The 24,458-nt window shown below is 48.9% G+C and overlaps 1 protein-coding gene across 2 annotated transcripts in view; it reads right to left on the reverse strand.

The window, feature by feature from the left end:
• TBC1D8B (TBC1 domain family member 8B) overlaps positions 1-10,527 on the reverse strand; it is a 73,136-nt gene extending 62,609 nt beyond the window's left edge. For both annotated transcript variants that reach the window (XM_084813724.1, XM_084813723.1), the window contains exon 1: positions 10,329-10,527. In XM_084813724.1, coding sequence (XP_084669850.1) covers positions 10,329-10,455 — 127 coding nt within the window. In that variant the 5' untranslated portion in view covers positions 10,456-10,527. The remainder of the gene's footprint in view (positions 1-10,328) is intronic.
• Positions 10,528-24,458: the final 13,931 nt, after the last annotated feature.

A 24,458-nucleotide genomic window follows, 5' to 3' on the forward strand; every position in this document is an offset into this window, starting at 1 on the left:
ATAGTAAATGGTAGTCTGTATTCACTTCCCCCATATTTTAAAGATACCATGGTCCATGAAAAAACATAACCTTCACCACCTAAAGATGGGATTTGGGTTATATCTTTTCAATTACTAGGTAATGCTGTCTCATTTGGCTTCTGTTAACTCTTTACCTAGCGTACTACTCAAAACTGCTACCCAGCTTTGCTAATATAAGGACATTTTTATTTACTTCTGCCCTCTGCTTTACAAAAGACCTACATGTTTCCCTTACTGCTAGCAGCAGATCTGAATATCTGTTGGCTATTATATTTTCAAAAATAGGGAAATGATGTGCCTTTGACGCAATCCAAAATCTGTTTTGCCCCTAGTGCGATCTAACCTATTACTGCCTTAAGCCTGTTATGAATTGCAGACTTTGCCATCATACCTAACTTTTTCACCCACCCTCAACCAATTTTGTTTGAGATCCCACTACTTGCCCACTACTTTGTGATGTTTTAGTTGGGCAGAGGTCCTAATATCGTGATTTGGGGATTTTTCCTAATGGACCAAAATAGCTACCTGCAGTTTTTGCCTGCCCCCGAAGACAAATGCCTCGATTTGCTAGTACCTACTCATATTCCCTTCCTTCAATTTAATTTTATGTAGGGCAGAGGGAGACAACCGGGTACCCTCCAAATGTTTCAGACTATGACTCCTGTAAGTCCCATCCATTCCTCATGGAATGATCTCTCCAACCAAGCCCGCCTGGCTCCAACATTGCTGTCTTTTGGGGGCCAGGTTAAAACTGCCCTCTTCTCTCAGGCATTTGGCAGCACAGAAGGAGTTTTTAATCTGGTCCTGGATTATCTTGGGCTGATGGTTTAACATTGTTTTTAGATATATGTTATCTGTGTGTTTATATGCTTTTATGTAAGTAGTTTTTGTACTTTGTATAATGTATTTTAATAGTTATTTATTTATTTAAAACATTTGCATCTTGCCCTACATCATTAAGATCTCAGGGCAGCACACAGATTAAAAAATATAAGGTGGTACAGAAATATAATAAATGAATGAATCCAACATAGCCAATGATCAGGGATTATGGGAGTTGTAGTCAAAAACATCTGGAGAGCATCAGGTTGCCTACCTCTGATCTAGCGTAACTTTGGATCCACTTACAACCATTAGCCATCATTACACCTGGAACCGGCAAATTCTGCAGATGTACTGACCACGGCCTCCTTCGGTTCATTTTGGATCCTGAAAAGGTGATTTCCATGCACGGAGAGGCTTTGAAGATTCTCTTATCGGAGAAATGTCCATGCACATGAAAAACATTTCCCACTCACAACAGAGGAGAAGCTGCTGCACAGGATCCAAGACCCTCCCAGTTCCCAGGCACACCTCCAACATGCAGGGGGAGTGGAGAATGTTCACCAGCCCTGCATCTGGCATACAAATTTTTCCTCCCATTGGTTGCAATGGGAGAGAAATCATTCAAATAATAATAATAACAACAACAGGAAGGAAGGGAGGGAGGAAAACACTGCTCCTTGCTTCCTTCTGCCTTGCTGGCATGAACCCCGCAGGGCTTTGGATGAAGCAATTCGTCTGCCTTTGGATCTCCCCATTACGACTGATAGGACTGATTTGTTAATATGGGAAACTCTTGCCTGTAGGTTTAGGAGTCAACTCCCCAGGAATTTATGAAGAAAATTATGCTTTCACTGCTTGAAGTGAAAACAGAAATATCTAGGATCTGCCTTCCACAAGAGGAAGGGCCCTGCACAAGAGGTGGAAGTTTTGGTGAGTTCCCCCCTCCCTCCCCTCCCACTACAGCTCCCCCCCATTCTGCAAGGTCTCTTTACTCTCTCGGTAGCATTTTCAGAGGGCTGGAGCGGCTACTAAGGAAGGAGGGGTTGGGGGAGTCCAATTCCCTCAGCGCAGTTGATTTCGCATAAATCTGGATCCAGCCCCATGTGTCTAATTATATTATCATCACATTATTATTGCTACATTGTATTTATATCCCACCCTTTTTTCTCTTGCAAGGAACCCAAGGCGGCTTACAAGGTTCTCCTCTTCTCCATTTTATCCTCACAACACCCCTATGATGTAGGTTAGCCTGAGAGTCTGTGACTGGCCCAAAGTCACCCAGTGAGCTTCATGGAGGAGTGGGGACTAGAACCCAGGTCTCCTGAGTCCCAGTTCAACACTCTAACCACTATGCCACACTCAGCCTAGAAATGCTTAATGCTCAAAGTAAGAAAGAAAAGAGTGGTGGCTGGCTGAAAGAGAAGGGGACAGGATTAACTGAAGGAAGTAAAAGCTCCTGCAAATCGTGCACGATCCAATTCTGGAAATAAGTTTAGGGTTTTTTCCTAGTTGAACTGGGTTTTAGGAAAAGTTGAAAGCAAGGCAGAACCCATGAAAAATAAAGGAATGGAATGGAGGAAATCTGCTCATCTATATGGTGAATTATATGTATATTCATTGCTAGAGATATTGTATTTATATTTAGCATATGTTATACTTCTTCAGAGTGTGCGTATGCATGTGTATTACCTGCAATTTTAAAAAAGAGAAAAAAGAAAAAGACAATTTAAATCTGTTGGTTGATTAATTGGGAGAATCTTTTTAATCAAATTAAAATGTTTGTCATCAATTAATCTAACAGATCAGTGGGTTAACTGTTACAGCCCTGAGTAAAACCAAAGGAGGATCTTCTATGATTATTGGTAGGTGCTGGATGAAGACTGCTCTAGTTACACCAGGGAAAGGTTACCTGTTTCTGAGCAACCTTGACCTAAAGATTCACTCTCTCCCAGACAGCATGCGTATCAGATAATTATGTGTGTGGCGGGGGGGGGGGGGATAAAATATGTGTTATTTTTTAAAAAAAGGTCCAGCAGTGAATATCCTGTTTCAGAAGACATGAATTATGGCCAAAACCATTTGCACAGTAATATTACTTGTATTGACTTTTGCTGGATAAAGGCAGTTTGTAAATCCGCAGTATTAGTCATAAAGAAAATATCTCTGTGACTCAAACCTAGCTACTTCCAGCTAAATTATTTTGCTACATCCCCTTTGGCACTCTTCATTGTAAAACAAATTGCAAACTCCTGGATCCTAGCCTCAGATGAACAGACATGTTCATTAATGTTTTAAAAGCAAGGAGGAGAAAAAGATTATAGCTATGTATCCTGCCAACCAATTGTAGTGACTGCATATGGATACTTTAATAAGCCAAATCCATTCTTAACTTGCTTGTAATCTTTACGTTACCTGGGAAAATTAATAGCTTAGTTATCATTCGTGCTCTGTGGGTGGCTCAGCTCACCTCCCTCTCAGCCTTTTGCAAATAACCACTTGCAGGTAGCCTGTGGGGGGTATTACTTGCTTCCAAACAATGAAGGGTTTTTGAAAAGGGCAAATTCTTTCCCCCACCCCACTTCACTCATTTCAGGCCATCAATATGTTACAAATGACTAATGTAGGCATGAACAGGCGGGCTTGTAACATCTCCGGATGGCTGTGCAAACCTGGCCTGGCCTACCACGCAGGGCTGTCACAAGGATGAAAATGGGACAACACTCTCCACTGCTCAGTGGAACCAAAGAGATAAACAAACACATGTGGCCCAGTTCAGCCCCCTCCCGGGGATTGCATCAGCGAGAGAAGCATCTTATACAAAGCAAACGGCGCCTGCCTCACTCGACCACAACCTGCTTCAAGAGCAGGTGTGGCACAGCAGATGAGGATGCAAGCCAGGGAGGCTTTTGATAGAAATGCTGCCTCGCTTGTGAACTTGGCAGGTGGCTGTAGACAAGACCCTCCCTGACAGCCCCCCAAACTCCCTCCTAGCCATATGAAGAGGATAAGAATATTGGCCTATACTAGGAAGACAGGCATCTACATTATATCAGCTCAGATGACATGGGAAGATAGGAAGCTGCTGCCTTATACTGAGTCACATCATGGGTCTATCTAGCCCAGTATTGTTGACATTGACCGGCAAGCAGCAGCTCTCCAGGGTTTCTGGCAGGAGTTTTTCCAGCCCTACCTGGAAATGCCGGGGATCGAACCTGGGACCTTCGGCATGCAAAGCAGGGGCTCTCCCACTGAGCCATGGGCCCTCCCGCAATATTGGGCTACCTGGACTGTTTATCCAGCCAACACGGTATTGTCTGTTCTGACCGGCAGCAGCTCTCCTGGGTCTCAGCCTTCCCCAACAATGGCCAGCTGCTATATATAATGAAACGACGTGGCTATCGCCGACAATGTTTCCTTTCCCCAACAAGTGGCTTGGGTCAAAGGAATTCCCTGCCACAGTGTCGAATAAGGTTTTCAGATAGACCTCTCAGTTAGAGGGGTCTGCATCAGTGGTAAAACCTTTAACCCCTGCTATCAAAATAAACTCTCTGTACCTTTTAGAAACCCAGTGGCTTGGTTCATATGGAGTAGGCATGTGGCTGACACCACCACTAAAGCCAAGTGATGCTCTCAGGCAGAGGAGTCTCTTCCATTACCTGCTCTTTTTTAACTGAGGTGTCGAGGATTGAACCAGTGACCTTCTGCATGCAAAACTGTGCCGCTGAGCTACACTGTCTATGAACTTTTCTACACCAGGCTGTTAATCACTATATCTACTTTAGGTTTCATTGCAGAATTGAGATATGAGCTCTACACAAAAAACTTTCCCTTTTCCACTACATAAACTCTAGGTGGAGCTGTGCTATAGCAGAATAGTGAAAATACACAAGTAAAAACAGTGCTGTCAGAAATAATACCCAATTTTCCCTGCTCTAAAAAGAAATGGGAAACAGCTCTGGAAAAATAGAAGCAAAACTGGAGGATCATGACGTCGTCTAAAGAACCCATAAACCATCATAAGGAATCATGAGCGCACAATAAATCCCTGCCTCTGATCCTGGAGGACGGTCAAAAGGAAGAATTACTTCCTAACCGAAGAAATGCCTACTCCCACAGGAACCTGCCCGCATGTAAATCTGCCGAGACCGTTCTCTGGGTCTTTGGAAGGCAGGCAGCTGGAAATAGGGGGAGGGGCCCTTTTTAGTGGCAGCTACCACATGCGGAATGCAGAGGCTTACCTGGCATGCCACTCGTATGCCTTTTCCGCAACAGATGGAGATCTTGGTCTTCACACAGGCCATTTTTGGTCTATTACTTGAACTGAGTTTAATTCTATTGCTGATGGTTAGTTATCTGGTTGTTATTTGGACTGCTGGCTGTTTTAAATTTCCGAAAGGTGCTCTGAGAGTGGTAACACTGAAGAGCAGGGCATAGATCGACTAAGTAAGAGCACAATCCTGCACATAGCTATGTGAGGCTAAGCCCCTTTACAAGAACAGAAGTGGAGTTAAAGCATACTGGGGGTTTGGTTTTTTTAAATGCAACAGGAGGGACCGTAGCTCAGTGGTAAAGCACATGCTTTGTACGCTGACGGTCACAGGTTCAATCTCTGCTATCTCCAGTTATATGTAACATTTATATCCTGCCTTTGTTTTTTCCTCTTGCAAGGAACCCAGGATGGCTTACATTGTCCCCCCGCCCTCTCCACATTATCCTCACAACAACCCTGTGAGGTAGGTTAGAACTTCCTTATCATGGAGGATAAGGCTCTCAATGGCTACTAGTCCTGGTGCCTGTATACTACCTCCAGTATCAGAGGTGGAATGCCTACATGCACCAGTTGCTGGGGAACATGGGCGGGAGGGTGCTGTTGCACTCGTGTCCTGTTTGCGGTTTCCTGATCGACAGCTGGTTGGCCACTGTGTGAACAGAATGCTGGACGAGATGGACCCTTGGTCTGATCCAGTAGGGCTCTTCTTATGTTCTTAGAATATATATAAATTACATGAAGTGTTTTAAACACCCGATGTGTGTGATACTACTGATTTATACCACAGCAGCCAGCTGAGATGGTGGCTATCGCATCCTCAGCTAGGGATGGGGGAGAAATTTGTTTGGTCTCAATTTTTATATGAAGGTACCTAATTCACACCTCCTGAACCAATAAGCAAACCAAAACACACTTGTGTCCAGATATTCACACTGTCTGAATATTTGCAATAATTCTCCAGTAAAAATATGTGCACAAAAATGCATACATTGAAGCGCACAGAAAACTGTGCACAGTTGAAAAAAAGTGCACACAAAAATGTATATGATGTGGAAATTATGTACAAAAACACATTATATGCACATTTTGACCGTTTGTAATCCGCCCAGAGAACATTAGTTATTGGGTGGATTAGAAATGTAATAAATAAATATATTAGGAGAAATTGCTTGCAAAATGTATATATTAAAAAGAGCCCACAAAAATGCATATATTAGGACAAAGTGCGCACAGTAATGCGCATATCAGAAGTGCACATGAATGCATATGAATTTTTGTGCGGACTTTTAAAAATAAAAAGTGATGTTATGTGGAACCAGGCCGAGATGAACTTATGGTCAGAAAAATGAGAAGCTGAGCGGAACCAAAACTGACAGATTCTCCTAACCCTGCCTTCAGCCCTTACAGCACAAGGCTACTAGTCCCAAGTGACCATGTGCACATATTGTGTGCACATGGCTGCCTGTACCGTTAACATAGGAAGCTGCCTTATTCTGAATCAGACCATGGATTCATCTACCTCAGTAATCCCTGCACTGACTGGCAGAAATTCTCCGTAATTTCCGAATGGGGGTCTTTCCCAAACTTGCCTGGAGATGTTGGGCACTGAATGTGGGATCTTCTACATGCAAAGCAAGGGCTGTACCACTGAGCTACGGCCCTTCCTTTAAGAGTTGCGCAGAAGAGGGCGCTTCAGCAGAGGAAGCGCAAAGTTCTCTCTCTCCTCTTTGCACGAACAAAAAGCTGCAGCTGCTGACCAAAGTGGCCCATGCAACAAAGCTGGCTGGAAGCAGGCAGACAGCCAAGCAGACTGACAAAAGGAAGAAATTTTCTTGACACAACCTAATGAATAATTAGGTTGCAGAGTTTTGCTACTGTAAGACGCAATGACGAACACCTGCTTAGACTGCTTAACAAAAAAAAAGAGAGAAAAGAATTAGACTTGGACAACTTCATAAGGATTGGGTCTATCACTGGCTTTTCGGGAGGATCGCTAAATTGAACCTCCATGTTCAGAGGCAGTATTGCTCTAAATATCAAGTCCTAGGGAAGACAGGGGAAATTGTTTACACCCTGCCCTGATTGCCACCAGCTGATGGGAACAGAACACTGGACAAGGTATTTTATATTCAATCCCCATATCATACTACAGCTAATCCTCAATACAGATACCTGAACTAAACACATCTTCTTCCCACGTTTACCGCTGCCCCCAATTTTGCTCCCCTTCTGCCTTTGTCTCTCATGTGTCAAATTTTAGATTGTAAACTCCTCAGGGCAGGGACCTGGTCTCTTGTACTTTGTAAAGTGCCATGCACATTGACACTTTTAAAAACAGTAATAAGTAAATAGTGGAACTTGGTCTGATCCAGCAAGGCTGCATTAGACTTCTACACCACTATCCGCTCCCGCTTGGATCCTCCCTCTTGAGTGTTGGCCAAACTGAGGATTCTGGCTTGTTGCCCCAAGCGATCCTGGCTTGTAAAGGGAGCAACAAACCAGAGTCCTGGGTTCAAGATGAAGGACTAAGGGCACAACCCTATACATATTTAGACAGAAAAAAGTCCTACAACTCCCAGCAGCCCTCAGCCAATGCTGGGAGTTGTACGACTTTTTTTCTGTGTAAACATACATAGAATTTATATTTATTTATTTCATTTCTATACTGCCCAATAGTCAAAGCTCTCTGGGTGGTTCACAAAAATTAAAACCAAAAAGCACACAATGAAACAATATAAAATATAAAAACATTAAAACCACAATATAACAATACAACCAGAAGAAAACCAGAAGAAAATCTAGCAGCAAGGCAGAGATTTTAAAAAATCCTACACAAACCATTTCTGATTTGTTAAGCCATTCCCACTAGCAGGAGGACCCAAGCGGGAGTGAAGGGCCAACATGCACCAGCCCGTTCACGATAAGCAAGGTCTACTGTTTTGTGCCTTCACAGCCATTCCCTGCTCCTGTGTCTTTAAGAAGCAGCTGGCTCTGGAGACATTAGCAGGTAATTATGCTTTTATCTCCAGACTACAAAAAGCTTCATCGCTGATTTCTTCACATGAAAGGCACAGGTGGTACTTCAGAACAAACAAAAAGCAGAACAAGTGAATTCGTTAACTTAGGGAATTCACTTCCAAAGGATGCAACAGTAGTGGTCTCTAAATTAGACCCCCACCCCCACCCCACCCCACCCCAGCTCAGCTAAAAAATTATTAGATAAATTCACAGAGGCTAGGTCTATCATCCCATGATAGCAAAATGAAACCTCCATCTTCAGTGGCAGTATACCTCTTGAACAGCAAATGCTGGGGACGGACATTATAGGAGAGCTGTTGCCCTCATACCTGGCTGGTAACTTCCCTGGAAGAATTTGGGTAGCTTCCATTTGAAATAAGATGCTGCTCCCTTGGTCTGATCCAGCAATGCTTTTCCTATGGTCTTATTTATTAGCCATAATGGTAAAGAACATGACCTCCATGTAAGGAAGTGGTATATTTCTAAGTACCAGCTGTCAGGGACACACAAAGACTTTGGCCTTCACATCCTACTTGTAAATTTCTCAGAAGCATCCAGCTGCCTGCTGCTGGAAACAGGATGTTGGGCTAGCCAGGGTAAGCAATCTGGGCCCTCCCAGATGTTATGGACTACAACACCCATCAGCCTCAGTGAGCAAGGCCAACAGTCAGGGATTCTGGGGATTGTATGTAAACCATCTGGAGCATACCTGGTTGCTTACCCCCAGGCTATATACGCACTTCCCCCCAACCTGGATAATCTCCAGATGTTTTCCTACAACTCCCATCGTTCCTGAGCATTGGCTGTACCGGTTGGGGCTGAAGGGAATTGTAGTCCAAAACATCTGGAAGGGCCCAGACTGGGGAAGCTTCTGCTAGAGGGGCCTCTGGTCCAATGATCCAGGAAGGCTCCGTGGGTAGATCCTTAAGGAAGGATCTACCCATGGATATTAACTACCCTTGACAGCTAAACGCAGGGTACCTCCAACCGCCAGATGCTGGAGATGAACAGCGGTGGAGGTCTGCTGCCCTGCTTATTTATTTATTTACAATATGTATATACTGCTCCACATCAGAAGATCTCAGAGCATTCCCCAAAACTATCTGGTTGGAAAGAAGGTGACGGACTAGATCGGGGTGGGGAACTTGAGGCTACTGTTGGACTGCAACACCCATCACCCTACACCACCGGCTAGGCTGGCTAGAGCTGATGGGGCTTGCAGTCCAAAGACATCTGGTCTCCTACAGTTTGCCCACCCTTGGACTAGATGGCCTGATTCCGCAAAGCTTCTATGAACAGGTCAAGTGGGGGGGGGGTTGATTTCCTGGTCAGTTGACCACCCTATTCAGACACACCCCTAATCATGGCTGGTGTGGGGTAGTAAAGAGTATTGGATTAGGGCTACAGAGACGTGGGTTCGAGTCCCAGCCAGCTCACTGTGTGTCCTTCGGCCCAGCCAGTCATCCATCATCAGCGCCCGGTTGTGTGCACGCCCGTTTGCCAAGGTGACACCACGCTCAAAAGCGGCTTACGGCAATATCAGAAAAAAGTTTACACCATGAAACACTGCGACATTTTCCCGAAGAGTCACTAACAGTCACCAACGATCACAAAATGTAAACAGGCGACTAAACAACCCGCTAAGGTTGACGGATCGCGGAGCGGCCTTACGAAAGAGAGATACGAAAACTTGCGGAGACAGCAGCCTTAACCCGCCCACCTCACAGGGTTGCCGTTAGGGTGGCATGGGGCGGGGGGGGGTTATGGGGGCTGGGAGATCCAAGGCCCCATAAAGCCCCGCGGCTGAGCACGGTCCAGCAACGCCCCCCGGCCTAAGCGCTCTCCCTCACAGGGGCGTTGCGAGCATGAGACGCGGAGGGCGAGGCAGAGACCCAAGTTCAAAATCCCCCTCGCAGCGGCGTCAGCTCACTCGCCGCCTGACCCGCCTCGCAGGGTTGTCGTGAGCACGGAACGCGGAGGACAGAGGGAGAGACCCGCGCTCACACAGAGCCCTCGCAGCAGCGCAGCCCCGCGGGACGGCCGGGGGCCGTCGGCAAGCCTCGGCCGGACCCGCCTCACGGGGCTGGCTTGAGGATTCGGGGGGGCCGCGAAGAGGGGGGGCCCTACGCGGGGCAGAGGAGCCCCAGCACGGAGCCCGCGCGGCGCGCGGTGGGGCGGCGGCGGCCCCGCTTACCGGTGAGCCCCCCGCCTTCCTCGCCATAGCCTCGCCTCCTCTGCAGCACGAAGTAGCGGCTGGAGCGCTCCAGCACCCACAGCTTGAGCGCGTTCTTCAGCAGCACCTCCTCGGGGTTCAGCCACATGGCTGCTGCTGCTGCGGCGGGAGCGCCCTCAGCCCGCCATGCCCGCCGCCGCCGCCCGCGTCCCTCGGCTCCTCCGGAGAGCTCCCACGTACGCAGGCGGGCGGGCGGGCGGGCGGAGAGAGGGGGCGGCGGCGCCCGCCCCTCCCAGCGGCCCGCTGGGGGCTGTAGTTCCAAGCGCGGCTCCTCCCGCCGCCCTGCGCCACGGCGGCGCACTACAGGCCCCAGCAAGCCTCGCGCAAGCCTGCCCGGCCGTTCCGCGCTCGCCCTGCTTCTGGGAGGCGGGCCTTGCCCAGCGGCCCGCCTGGCGGGGGAGGGAAAGTTTGGGCCCCGCCTCCGGGCCCCGGCTCTCGCTGTGCGACTCCTTCCAACTCTGTCTCCCCCGCCCGTGATCGTGCGTGTCTCTCTCCCCTCTGACTGGCTCTCTCCGTGTCTCTGCCCCACTCTGTCTTTTGTCTGCCTCTGTCTCTCTCCCTGCCTGGCTCTGCCCCTCTCTCCCCACTGTCTGTCTCTGCCCCACTCTGTCTGTCTGCCTGCCTCTGTCTTTCTGTCTCTCTCTCTCTTGTCTCTCCCGGCCTGTCTCTGCCCTACTCTGTCTTTCTGTCTGTCTCTCCCCTCTGTCTGTCTCTGCCCCACTCTGTCTTTTGTCTGCCTCTGTCTCTCTCCCTGCCTGGCTCTTCCCCACTCTCCCCACTGTCTGTCTCTGCCCCACTCTGTCTTTCTGCCTGCCTCTGTCTTTCTGTCTCTCTCTCTCTTGTCTCTCCTGGCCTGTCTCTGCCCTACTCTGTCTTTCTGTCTGTCTCTCCCCTCTGTCTGTCTCTGCCCCACTCTGTCTTTCCGTCTGCCTCTGTCTCTCTCCCTGCCTGGCTCTGCCCCTCTCTCCCCACTGTCTGTCTCTGCCCCACTCTGTCTTTCTGCCTGCCTCTGTCTTTCTGTCTCTCTCTCTTGTCTCTCCTGGCCTGTCTCTGCCCTACTCTGTCTTTCTGTCTGTCTCTCCCCTCTGTCTGTCTCTGCCCCACTCTGTCTTTCCGTCTGCCTCTGTCTCTCTCCCTGCCTGGCTCTGCCCCTCTCTCCCCACTGTCTGTCTCTGCCCCACTCTGTCTGTCTGCCTGCCTCTGTCTTTCTGTCTCTCTCTCTCTTGTCTCTCCTGGCCTGTCTCTTCCCTACTCTGTCTTTCTGTCTGTCTCTCCCCTCTGTCTGTCTCTGCCCCATTCTGTCTTTTTTCTGCCTCTGTCTCTCTCCCTGCCTGGCTCTTCCCCACTCTCCCCACTGTCTGTCTCTGCCCCACTCTGTCTTTCTGCCTCCCTCTGTCTTTCTGTCTCTCTCTCTTGTCTCTCCTGGCCTGTCTCTGCCCTACTCTGCCTTTCTGTCTGTCTCTCCCCTCTGTCTGTCTTTGCCCCACTCTGTCTTTCTGTCTGCCTCTGTCTCCCTGCCTGGCTCTGCCCCTCTCTCCCCACTGTCTGTCTCTGCCCCACTCTCTCTTTTCTCTGCCTCTCTCTCTCCCTGCCTGGCTCTGCCCCACTCTCCCCACTGTCTGTCTCTGCCCCACTCTGTCTTTCTGCCTGCCCCTGTCTTTCTGTCTCTCTCTCTTGTCTCTCCTGGCCTGTCTCTGCCCCACTCTGTCTTTCCGTCTGCCTCTGTCTCTCTCCCTGCCTGGCTCTGCCCCTCTTTCCCCACTGTCTGTCTCTGCCCCACTCTGTCTTTCTGCCTGCCTCTGTCTTTCTGTCTCTCTCTCTTGTCTCTCCTGGCCTGTCTCTGCCCTACTCTGTCTTTCTGTCTGTCTCTCCCCTCTGTCTGTCTCTGCCCCACTCTGTCTTTCCGTCTGCCTCTGTCTCTCTCCCTGCCTGGCTCTGCCCCTCTCTCCCCACTGTCTGTCTCTGCCCCACTCTGTCTTTCTGCCTGCCTCTGTCTTTCTGTCTCTCTCTCTTGTCTCTCCTGGCCTGTCTCTGCCCTACTCTGTCTTTCTGTCTGTCTCTCCCCTCTGTCTGTCTCTGCCCCACTCTGTCTTTCCGTCTGCCTCTGTCTCTCTCCCTGCCTGGCTCTGCCCCTCTCTCCCCACTGTCTGTCTCTGCCCCACTCTGTCTTTCTGCCTGCCTCTGTCTTTCTGTCTCTCTCTCTCTTGTCTCTCCCGGCCTGTCTCTGCCCTACTCTGTCTTTCTGTCTGTCTCTCCCCTCTGTCTGTCTCTGCCCCACTCTGTCTTTTGTCTGCCTCTGTCTCTCTCCCTGCCTGGCTCTTCCCCACTCTCCCCACTGTCTGTCTCTGCCCCACTCTGTCTTTCTGCCTGCCTCTGTCTTTCTGTCTCTCTCTCTTGTCTCTCCTGGCCTGTCTCTGCCCCACTCTGTCTTTCTGCCTGCCTCTGTCTTTCTGTCTCTCTCTCTCTTGTCTCTCCCGGCCTGTCTCTGCCCTACTCTGTCTTTCTGTCTGTCTCTCCCCTCTGTCTGTCTCTGCCCCACTCTGTCTTTTGTCTGCCTCTGTCTCTCTCCCTGCCTGGCTCTTCCCCACTCTCCCCACTGTCTGTCTCTGCCCCACTCTGTCTTTCTGCCTGCCTCTGTCTTTCTGTCTCTCTCTCTCTTGTCTCTCCCGGCCTGTCTCTGCCCTACTCTGTCTTTCTGTCTGTCTCTCCCCTCTGTCTGTCTCTGCCCCACTCTGTCTTTTGTCTGCCTCTGTCTCTCTCCCTGCCTGGCTCTGCCCCACTCTCCCCACTGTCTGTCTCTGCCCCACTCTGTCTTTCTGCCTGCCTCTGTCTTTCTGTCTCTCTCTCTTGTCTCTCCTGGCCTGTCTCTGCCCTACTCTGTCTTTCTGTCTGTCTCTCCCCTCTGTCTGTCTTTGCCCCACTCTGTCTTTCTGTCTGCCTCTGTCTCCCTGCCTGGCTCTGCCCCTCTCTCCCCACTGTCTGTCTCTGCCCCACTCTCTCTTTTCTCTGCCTCTCTCTCTCCCTGCCTGGCTCTGCCCCACTCTCCCCACTGTCTGTCTCTGCCCCACTCTGTCTTTCTGCCTGCCCCTGTCTTTCTGTCTCTCTCTCTTGTCTCTCCTGGCCTGTCTCTGCCCCACTCTGTCTTTCCGTCTGCCTCTGTCTCTCTCCCTGCCTGGCTCTGCCCCTCTCTCCCCACTGTCTGTCTCTGCCCCACTCTGTCTTTTGTCTGCCTCTGTCTCTCTGCCTGCCTGGCTCTGCCCCTCTCTCCCCACTGTCTGTCTCTGCCCCACTCTGTCTTTCTGCCTGCCTCTGTCTCTCTGCCTGCCTGGCTCTGCCCCTCTCTCCCCACTGTCTGTCTCTGCCCCACTCTGTCTTTCTGCCTGCCTCTGTCTTTCTGTCTCTCTCTCTCGTCTCTCCTGGCCTGTCTCTGCCCCACTCTGTCTTTCCGTCTGCCTCTGTCTCTCTCCCTGCCTGGCTCTGCCCCTCTCTCCCCACTGTCTGTCTCTGCCCCACTCTGTCTTTTGTCTGCCTCTGTCTCTCTCCCTGCCTGGCTCTGCCCCACTCTGTCTTTCTGCCTGCCTCTGTCTTTCTGTCTCTCTCTCTTGTCTCTCCTGGCCTGTCTCTGCCCTACTCTGTCTTTCTGTCTGTCTCTCCCCTCTGTCTGTCTCTGCCCCACTCTGTCTTTCCGTCTGCCTCTGTCTCTCTCCCTGCCTGGCTCTGCCCCTCTCTCCCCACTGTCTGTCTCTGCCCCACTCTGTCTTTCTGCCTGCCTCTGTCTTTCTGTCTCTCTCTCTTGTCTCTCCTGGCCTGTCTCTGCCCTACTCTGTCTTTCTGTCTGTCTCTCCCCTCTGTCTGTCTCTGCCCCACTCTGTCTTTCCGTCTGCCTCTGTCTCTCTCCCTGCCTGGCTCTGCCCCTCTCTCCCCACTGTCTGTCTCTGCCCCACTCTGTCTGTCTGCCTGCCTCTGTCTTTCTGTCTCTCTCTCTCTTGTCTCTCCTGGCCTGTCTCTTCCCTACTCTGTCTTTCTGTCTGTCTCTCCCCTCTGTCTGTCTCTGCCCCATTCTGTCTTTTTTCTGCCTCTGTCTCTCTCCCTGCCTGGCTCTTCCCCACTCTCCCCACTGTCTGTCTCTGCCCCACTCTGTCTTTCTGCCTCCCTCTGTCTTTCTGTCTCTCTCTCTTGTCTCTCCTGGCCTGTCTCTGCCCTACTCTGCCTTTCTGTCTGTCTCTCCCCTCTGTCTGTCTTTGCCCCACTCTGTCTTTCTGTCTGCCTCTGTCTCCCTGCCTGGCTCTGCCCCTCTCTCCCCACTGTCTGTCTCTGCCCCACTCTCTCTTTTCTCTGCCTCTCTCTCTCCCTGCCTGGCTCTGCCCCACTCTCCCCACTGTCTGTCTCTGCCCCACTCTGTCTTTCTGCCTGCCCCTGTCTTTCTGTCTCTCTCTCTTGTCTCTCCTGGCCTGTCTCTGCCCCACTCTGTCTTTCCGTCTGCCTCTGTCTCTCTCCCTGCCTGGCTCTGCCCCTCTTTCCCCACTGTCTGTCTCTGCCCCACTCTGTCTTTCTGCCTGCCTCTGTCTTTCTGTCTCTCTCTCTTGTCTCTCCTGGCCTGTCTCTGCCCTACTCTGTCTTTCTGTCTGTCTCTCCCCTCTGTCTGTCTCTGCCCCACTCTGTCTTTCCGTCTGCCTCTGTCTCTCTCCCTGCCTGGCTCTGCCCCTCTCTCCCCACTGTCTGTCTCTGCCCCACTCTGTCTTTCTGCCTGCCTCTGTCTTTCTGTCTCTCTCTCTTGTCTCTCCTGGCCTGTCTCTGCCCTACTCTGTCTTTCTGTCTGTCTCTCCCCTCTGTCTGTCTCTGCCCCACTCTGTCTTTCCGTCTGCCTCTGTCTCTCTCCCTGCCTGGCTCTGCCCCTCTCTCCCCACTGTCCGTCTCTGCCCCACTCTGTCTGTCTGCCTGCCTCTGTCTTTCTGTCTCTCTCTCTCTTGTCTCTCCTGGCCTGTCTCTTCCCTACTCTGTCTTTCTGTCTGCCTCTATCATAGAATCATAGAATAATAGGGTTGGCAGGGGCCTACAAGGCCATCGAGTCCAACCCCCTGCTCAGTGCAGGAATCCAAGTCAGAGCATCCCTGACAGATGGCTGTCCAGCCTCGTCTTGAAGGCCTCCAGTGTGGGAGAGCCCACCACCTCCCTAGGTAATGGGTTCCATTGTTGTATTGCTCTAACAGTCAGGAAGTTTTCCCTGATGTTCAGCCAGAATCTGGCTTCCTGTCACTTGAGCCCAGTATTCCGTGTCCTGCACTCTGGGATGATCGAGAAGAGATCCCGGCCTTCCTCTCTGTGACAACCTTTCAAGTACTTGAAGAGCGCTATCCTATCTCCCCTCAGTTTTCTCAAGGCTAAACATGTGCAGTTCTTTCAGTCTCTCTTCATAGGGCTTTGTTTCCAGTCCCCTGATCATCTTTGTTGCCCTCCTCTGAACCCTCTCCAGTTTGTCTGCATCCTTCTTAAAGTGTGGTGCCCAGAACTGGACACAGTACTCCAGATGAGGCCTAACCAGTGCTGAGTAGAGGGGAACTAATACCTCCCAGGATTTGGAAGCTATGCTTCTATTAATGCAGCCCAAAAGAGCATTTGCCTTTTTTGCAGCCACATCACATTGTTGGCTCATATTCAGCTTGTGATTGACAACAATTCCAAGATCCTTCTTGCTTGTACTGTTGTTGAGCCACGTATCCCCCATCTTGTAACTGTGCATTTGGTTTCTTTTTCCTAGGTGCAGAACTTGGCATTTGTCCCTATTAAATTTCATTCTGTTGTTTTCTGCCCAGCACTCCAGTCTATCCAGATCACTTTGAATTTTGTTTCTGTCTTCCAAAGTATTAGCTATCCCGCCCAATTTTGTGTCATCTGCAAATTTGATCAGCATTCCCTGCACCTCCTCCTCCAAGTCATTAATAAAAATGTTGAAGAGCACTGGGTTCAGGACTGAGCCCTACGGTACCCCACTCGTTACCTCTCCCCAGTTTGAGAAGGTCCCATTGATAAGCACTCTTTGAGTCCCATTCTGTAGCCAACTGTGGATCCACCGGATCGTTGTTTCATCTAGCCCACTTTGAGCTAGTTTGCTCATCAGGATATCATGGGGCACTTTGTCGAAAGCTTTGCTGAAGTCGAGGTATATGATGTCTACAGCATTCCCACGGTCTACAAGGGAGGTTACTTGATCAAAAAATGAGATCAGATTTGTCTGGCAGGACTTGTTTTTGACAAATCCATGTTGGCTTCGAGTAATCACGGCATTGTTGTCAAGGAGCTTACAAATGGATTGCTTTATCATCTGCTCCAGAATTTTCCCTGGGATTGATGTCAGACTGACTGGTCTGTAGTTCCCAGGTTCCTCCTTTTTACCCTTTTTGAAGATAGGGACAACATTAGCCCTCCTCCAGTCATCTGGCACTTCACCCGTCCTCCATGATTTCTCAAAGAGAATAGACAGCGGTTCTGAGAGTTCTTCTGCCAGTTCCTTTATTACTCTAGGATGCAGTTCATCCGGCCCTGGAGATTTGAACTCATTCAAAGTAATTAGGTGTTCCTTGACCGTATGCCTATCGATCTCAAGCTGCAATCCTGCCCCTTCAGCCTGCACTTCGCCTTTGCCAGGGTGGTCATAGACCCTCTTTGGGGAGAAGACTGAGCCAAAGTAGGAACTGAGCACCTCTGCCTTTTCTTTGTCATCTGTTATCATTTTGCCATCCTTATTTAATAGCTGAACCACCATTTCTTTCCTCTGCCTTTTACTATGCACGTAGCTGAAGAAAGCCTTTTTGTTGTTTTTAGCATCCCTCGCTAGCCTCAGCTCGTTCTCAGCTTTAGCCTTCCTGACGCCATCCCTGCAATTCTGTGCCACCTGCCTGTACTCTTCCTTTGTTACTTGGCCTTCTTTCCACTTCCTATATGTGTCCTTTTTTGTTTTCAGGTCATCCCTAAGCTTTTTGTGAAGTGACACTGGCTTCTTCTGTTGTCTTCCACCTTTTCTTCTTGTTGGAATTGTTTGTGATTGTGCCTTGAGAATTTCCTTTTTTAAAAGCTCCCACCCATCTTGGACTCCTTTTCTCATTAGCATTGCTTGCCATGGGACCTTACTGATCATTGTTCTGAGTTTATTAAAATCTGCTTTCCTAAAATCCAGGGTATGCGTTTGACTACACTCAGCTTTTGCTTCCCTTAGAACCAAGAACTCAAGTGCAACATGGTCGCTTTCCCCCAGAGTTCCTGTAACTGCTGCTTTATCCACTAAGTCATCTCTGTTGGTTAGGATCAAGTCAAGGATAGCCGATCCTCTATTTCCTTCCTCTACTTTCTGTAGGAGGAAGTGATCCGCCACACAAATCAGGAATTTCCTGGAGGGGCCATGTTTTGCAGAATTTGTCTCCCAACAAATATTGGGGAAATTGAAGTCCCCCATTACTACTACAACATGCTTCCTTAAAACACTGGCTATTTGCTTTTCAGAAGTTTCATCCTCGTCTTCTCCTTGGTTGGGTGGCCGGTAGTAGACTCCGACCACCAGGTTCCTTTTATTCATTGCTCCATTTATTTTGATCCAGATGCTCTCGATGGGGCTACCAAGCTCTTCCTCCTGTATTTCTGTGCAGAGAGATGTATTTTTCACATACAGTGCAACCCCACCTCCCTTTCTGTTCCTCCTGTTCTTTTTGAACAAGTTATATCCTTCAATTGCTGTATTCCAGTCATGAGAGTCATCCCACAAAGTCTCAGTTATACCTATCAGGTCATAATTTCCCTCCTGTATTAAGAGTTCAAGTTCGTTCTGTTTGTTTCCCATACTCTGGGCATTAGTATATAGACATCGAAGGCCATGTGCTTCATAGTCTGGCTTTCTTCCTACATGTGTCTGAAGACTATTATTGGGCTCTATCAGAGCTGTTCAATAATATCAGAGCTCTGTCTCTGCCCCTTTCTGTCTGCCTCTGCCTGCCTCTGCCCTCCCCTCCCCTCTCTCTGTCTCTCCCCTCTGTCTGCCTCTGTCTTTCTCTCTCTCTCTCTCTCTCTGTCTCTCCCGGCCAGTCTCTGCCCCACTCTTTCTGTCTGTCTCTCCCCTTTGTCTGTCTCTGCCCCACTCTGTCTTTCCATCTGCCTCTGCCCCACTCTCCCCTCTCTCTGTCTGCCTCTGCCCCACTGTCTTTCTGTCTTCCTCTGCCTTCCCCTCTCTCTGTCTGCCTCTGCCCCACTGTCTTTCTGTCTGCCTGTCTCTGTCTCTGCCCCACTGATCCCTCTGTCTGCCTCTCCCCTCTGTCTGCCTCTGCCCCACTCTGTCTTTCTGTCTGCGTCTGCCTGCCTCCGCCCCACTCTCCCCTCTGTCTGTCTCTCCCCTCTGTCTGCTTCTGCCCCACTCTCCCCTCTGTCCGTCTCTCCCCTCTGTCCGCCTCTGCCCCACTCTTTCTGTCTGCGTCTGCCTGCCTCTGCCCCACTCTCCCCTCTGTCCGTCTCTCCCCTCTGTCCGCCTCTGCCCCACTCTGTCTTTCCGTCTGCCTCTGTCTCCCTGCCTGGCTCTGCCCCACTCTCCCCTCTGTCTGTCTTTGCCCCACTCTGTCTCTCTGTCTGCCTCTGCCCCACTGTTTTTCTGTCTGCCTGGCTCTGCCCCACTGATCTCCCTGTCCGTCTCTCCTCTCTGCCTGTCTCTGCCCACTCTCCCCTCTGTCTGTCTCTGTCTCTGCCTTTCTGTCTCTCCCTCCACCTGTCTCTCCCCTCTGTCTGTCTCTGCCTTTCTGTCTCTCCCTCCACCTGTCTCTCCCCTCTGTCTGTCTCTGCCTTTCTGTCTCTCCCTCCACCTGTCTCTCCCTTCTGTCTATCTCTGTCTCTGCCTTTCTGTCTCTCCCTCCACCTGTCTCTCCCCTCTGTCTGTCTCTGCCTTTCTGTCTCTCCCCTCTGTCTGTCTCTCCCCTCTGTCTGTCTCTGCCTTTCTGTCTCTCCCTCCACCTGTCTCTCCCCTCTGTCTGTCTCTGCCTTTCTGTCTCTCCCTCCACCTGTCTCTCCCCTCTGTCTGTCTCTGTCTCTGCCTTTCTGTCTCTCCCTCCACCTGTCTCTCCCCTCTGTCTATCTCTGTCTCTGCCTTTCTGTCTCTCCCTCCACCTGTCTCTCCCCTCTGTCTATCTCTGTCTCATTCTGTCTTTCTGTGTCTTTCTGTCTGTCTCTCCCCCTTTGTCTGTCTGTGTCTCTCTGATGTCTGTTCTGATGTGTGGCTTGTGTCTGGCTTCCTTGCTCCCTGAGGAGCTACGGTGGCTAGCTGCAAAAAGAGGACAAGAGTTTGTGTACCTTTAATTAGTGGCATGGAAGAGGGAATTTCAGGAGAACCAGTGTTTTGTACTTGTTAGGGTGTTGGACTGGGATTTGGGAGACCTGAATTCTAGTTGTCACTTGGCCATGAAGTTCACAGGGTGACTTTGGGCCAGACATGGTCTCTCAGCATAACCTACCTCACAGGTTAAGACTAACAATATAGACTAACTTTTTTTAGTTCAGATATTTTAAGAAATTAGCATGACCTTTTGTGGGTTGTAGAACCCACTTCATCAGATGCTGTATGTGAAACTGGAGGTTTTGAGTCTGAAAAAAAAGTTAAACAGGCAGACGTGCAGCAAATGTTCCATTCACTTAAAGCAACAGTTACAAAATACAAAAGTGCACTGAGTCTTTATAATATATATAGAAACCATAGTCCCTACTGAGTCCCTGATTAACACAATCAAATTTCATTATCATCTCTTGTTCTGTAATCTCACGTTCCAAGTGAGCCTTTGATTTCAATTTCCTTGGAACTGCCACTCTGAGGTCCAGGGAGGTTAACGTGCTCACTGACAGGTTTGTTGTTGTTGTTGTTCAGTCGTTCAGTCGTGTCCGACTCTTCGTGACCCCATGGACCATACCATGCCAGGCCTTCCTGTCCTGCGCTCTCTCCCGGAGCGTGCTCAAGTTCATATTCATTGCATTGGTGATGCTATCTAGCCATCTCATCCTCTGCCGTCCCCTTCTCCTTTTGCCTTCAGTCTTTCCCAGCATCAGGGTCTTTTCCAGGGAGTTTTCTCTTCGCATTAGGTGGCCAAAATATTGGAGCTTCAGCTTCATTATCTGTCCTTCCAAAGAGCAGTCAGGGTTGATTTCCTTTAGGATGGACTGATTTGACCTCCTTGCAGTCCAGGGGACTCGTAAGAGTCTTCTCCAGCACCACAGTTCGAAAGCATCAATTCTTCGGCGCTCAGCCTTCCTTATAGTCCAGCTCTCACAGCCATACATTACTACTGGGAAAACCATAGCTTTGATTAGACGGACCTTTGTCGGCAAGGTGATGTCTCTGCTTCTTACTATGCTGTCTAGGTTGGCCATAGCTTTCCTCCCAAGGAGCAAGCGTCTTTTAATTTCATGGCTACAGTCACCGTCTGCGGTGATCTTGGAGCCCAAGAAAGTAAAATCTGTCACTGCTGCCATTTCTTCCCCTTCTATATGCCAGGAAGTGATGGGGCCAGATGCCATGATCTTAGTTTTTTTAATGTTGAGTTTCAAACCAGCTTTTGCACTCTCCTCTTTCACCCTCAACAAGAGGCTCTTGAGATCCTCTTCGCTTTCTGCCATTAGGGTGGTATCGTCTGCATATCGGAGGTTGTTGATAATTCTCCCGGCAATCTTAATTCCGATCTCTGATTCATCCAACCCGGCATTTCTCATGATGTACTCTGCATATAAGTTAAATAAGCAGGGTGACAATATGCAGCCTTGTCGTACTCCTTTCCCAATTTTGAACCAATCGGTTGTTCCATGTCTGGTTCTTACTGTTGCTTCTTGACCCTCGTACAGGTTTCTCAGGAGACAGGTAAGGTGGTCTGGTACTCCCATCACTTTCAGAATTTGCCACAGTTTGTTGTGATCCACACAATCAAAGGCTTTAGCGTAGTCAATGAAGCAGAAATAGACGTTTTTCTGGAATTCTCTTGCTTTCTCCATGATGCAGCGAATGTTGGCGATTTGATCTCTAGTTCCTCTGCCTCTTCTAAACCCAGCTTGTACTTCCGGTAGTTCTCGGTTCGCATACTGCTGAAGCCTAGCTTGTAGGATTTTGAGCATCACCTTGCTGGCATGTGAAATGAGCGCAATTGTGCGGTAGTTTGAACACTCTTTGGCGTTGCCCTTCTTTGGAATTGGAATGTAAACTGACCTTTTCCAGTCTTGTGGCCACTGTTGAGTGTTCCAGATTTGTTGGCATATTGAATGCAGCACTTTAACAGCATCATCTTTTAGGATTTTAAATAGCTCGGCTGGAATACTGTCATCTCCGCTAGCTTTGTTGTTACTAATGCTTCCTAAGGCCCACTTGACTTCACTCTCTAGGATGTCCGGCTCAAGTTCAGTGACCGCACTATCATGGCTATCAGGGACATTCAGATCTTTCCTGTATAGTTCTTCTGTGTATTCTTGCCACCTCTTCTTAATCTCATCTGCTTCTGTTAGGTCCCTGCCTTCTTTGTCCTTTATCATGCCCGTCTTTGCACAAAACGTTCCCTTGAGATCTCCAATTTTCTTGAAGAGATCTCTAGTCTTTCCCATTCTGTTGTTTTCCTCGATTTCTTTGCATTGTTCATTTAAGAAGGCCTTCTTGTCTCTCCTTGCTATTCTCTGGAACTCTGCATTCAGTTGGGTATATCTTCCCCTTTCTCCCTTGCTTTTCGCTTCCCTTCTTTCGTGAGCTACTTGTAAAGCCTCATCAGACAGCCACTTGGCTTTCTTGCATTTCTTTTTCTTTGGGATGGATTTCGTTGCTGCCTCCTGAACAATGTTACGGACCTCCGTCCATAGTTCCTCAGGCACTCTGTCTATCAGGTCTAATCCCTGAAATCTATTCCTCACCTCCACTGTATATTCATCAGGGATATGATTTAGGTCATACCTGAAAGGTTTAGTGGCTTTCCCTACGTTCTTCAATTTAAGCCGAAATTTTGCAAGAAGCAGCTCATGATCTGAGCCACAGTCAGCTCCAGGTCTTGTTTTTACTGACTGTATGGAGCTTCTCCATCTTTGGCTGCAAAGGACATAATCAATCTGATTTCGATATTGACCATCTGGTGACGTCCATGTGTAGAGTCGCCTCTTGTGCTGTTGGAAAAGAGTGTTTGCTATGATCAGCATGTTCTCTTGGCAAAACTCTATTAGCTTTTGTCCTGCTTCATTTTGTACACCAAGGCCATGCCTGCCTGTTATCCCGGTGATTTCTTGACTTCCTACTTTAGCATTCCAATCCCCTATGATGAAGAGGACATCTTTTTTTGGTGTTAGTTCTAGAAGGTGTTGTAGGTCTTCATAGAACCGATCAACCTCAGCTTCTTCGGCCTCAGTGGTTGGGGCATAGACTTGAATTACTGTGATGTTGAATGGTTTGCCTTGGATTCGTACTGAGATCATTCTATCATTTTTAAGATTGTACCCCAGTACTGCTTTTCCCACCCTTTTGTTGACTATGAGTGCTACTCCATTTCTTCTAAGGGATTCTTGCCCACAATAGTAGATATGATGGTCACCTGAATTAAATTCGCCCATGCCTGTCCATTTGAGTTCGCTGACTCCCAAGATGTCGATGTTCAATCTTGCCATCTCATGTTTGACCACCTCCAGCTTACCTTGATTCATTGATCTGACATTCCAGGTTCCTAAACAATATTGTTCTTTACAGCATCGGATTTTCTTTTCACCGCCAGACACATCCACAGCTGAGTGTCCTTTCGGGTTTGGCCCAGCCGCTTCACTCTTTCTGGCGCTACTTGGAAATACCCTCTGCTCTTCCCCAGTAGCATATTGGACACCTTCCGACCTGAGGGGCTCATCTTCCGGCGTCATCTCTTTTAGCCTTGTGATACGTTCCATGGGGTTTTCTTGGCAAGAATACTGGAGTGGGTTGCCATTTCCTTCTCCAGTGGACCACATTTTGTCAGAACTCTCTGCCATGACCTGTCCGTCTTGGGTGGCCCTGCACGGCATAGCTTATGGCTTCACTGAGTTACGCAAGCCCCTTCGCCACAACAAGGCAGTGATCCATGAAGGGGCACTGACAGGTTTACCGATGATCAAATGCTTGATGACTGATTTGTGCCTATTCAATCTTTGTCATAAATATAGTTCTGTTTGGCCTATGTAAGTTGCTTTTGGGCACCTGATGCAGGGGATCAAATACACAACATTTGACGATGCACAGGTATATTTACCTTGTATGCGGTGGATAGCTTCATTGGGTTGACTTAAATTATCACTGGTGTTTATTAATGAGCACAGCAGTGGAGGCTGGTGGCTCCGATGTCAGTGGGGTGGTGAATCCACTCCGGGTTTCAGTCTGAACTCTAAAGGAGCTCCTTGGATAGGTCCTTTAGAGCTCTGACTGAAACCAGGAGCTGATTCACCGCCTCACTGACATAGGAGCCACCAGCCTCCACTGGAGCACAGTTGGCATTTCGGTTTATTGCAAGGTCTAGTACCTTGTCTGAGTCCAGTGAAATATCTGAACAACTTAAACAGTTAGTATATAGTTGTGCTTCACTTAACCCTTGCATTTGTAACAGAAAGGCTAACATGATTGTACTATAATACTATCTACCTCACCAGGTTGTTGTGAGGATGGAATGCAGAGGAGAAGGACTATGCAGTCTATGCTTGTGGAAGTCTCTCTTCTACATGGTTAAAGGTACAGGAGCCCTGTCCACTTTTGCATCCGAGTACCTTAGCAAGTTTAGATCCTGGACCTTAATAGCTTTAGGGAACAGTCCTATGCATGTTTGGACAGAAATAAGTCCTGCATTCCCCAGCCAGCATAGCTGGGAGTTGTAGGCCTTACTTCTGTCCAAACATGCATAGGATCGACCCCTTAGGGGACACCTCTCCCAGCTTTTAGACAGCTAGATGGTATTACTTCACTTGAGAAACACATATTTTTCTCCTCCCCCGTCCCTGCCATTTCATGCTTTCCAGCTGCTTCCATATTCCTGATATGTTAGAGCAAAAAAACAAAAACACTTTACCAAGCCCAATTAAAAAAAATGAATACCCTAA

Source organism: Heloderma suspectum, chromosome 9 (assembly GCF_057233095.1).
Source record: "Heloderma suspectum isolate Gila_16-S chromosome 9, 16-S_ref, whole genome shotgun sequence".
Lineage (NCBI taxonomy): Eukaryota > Metazoa > Chordata > Lepidosauria > Squamata > Helodermatidae > Heloderma > Heloderma suspectum.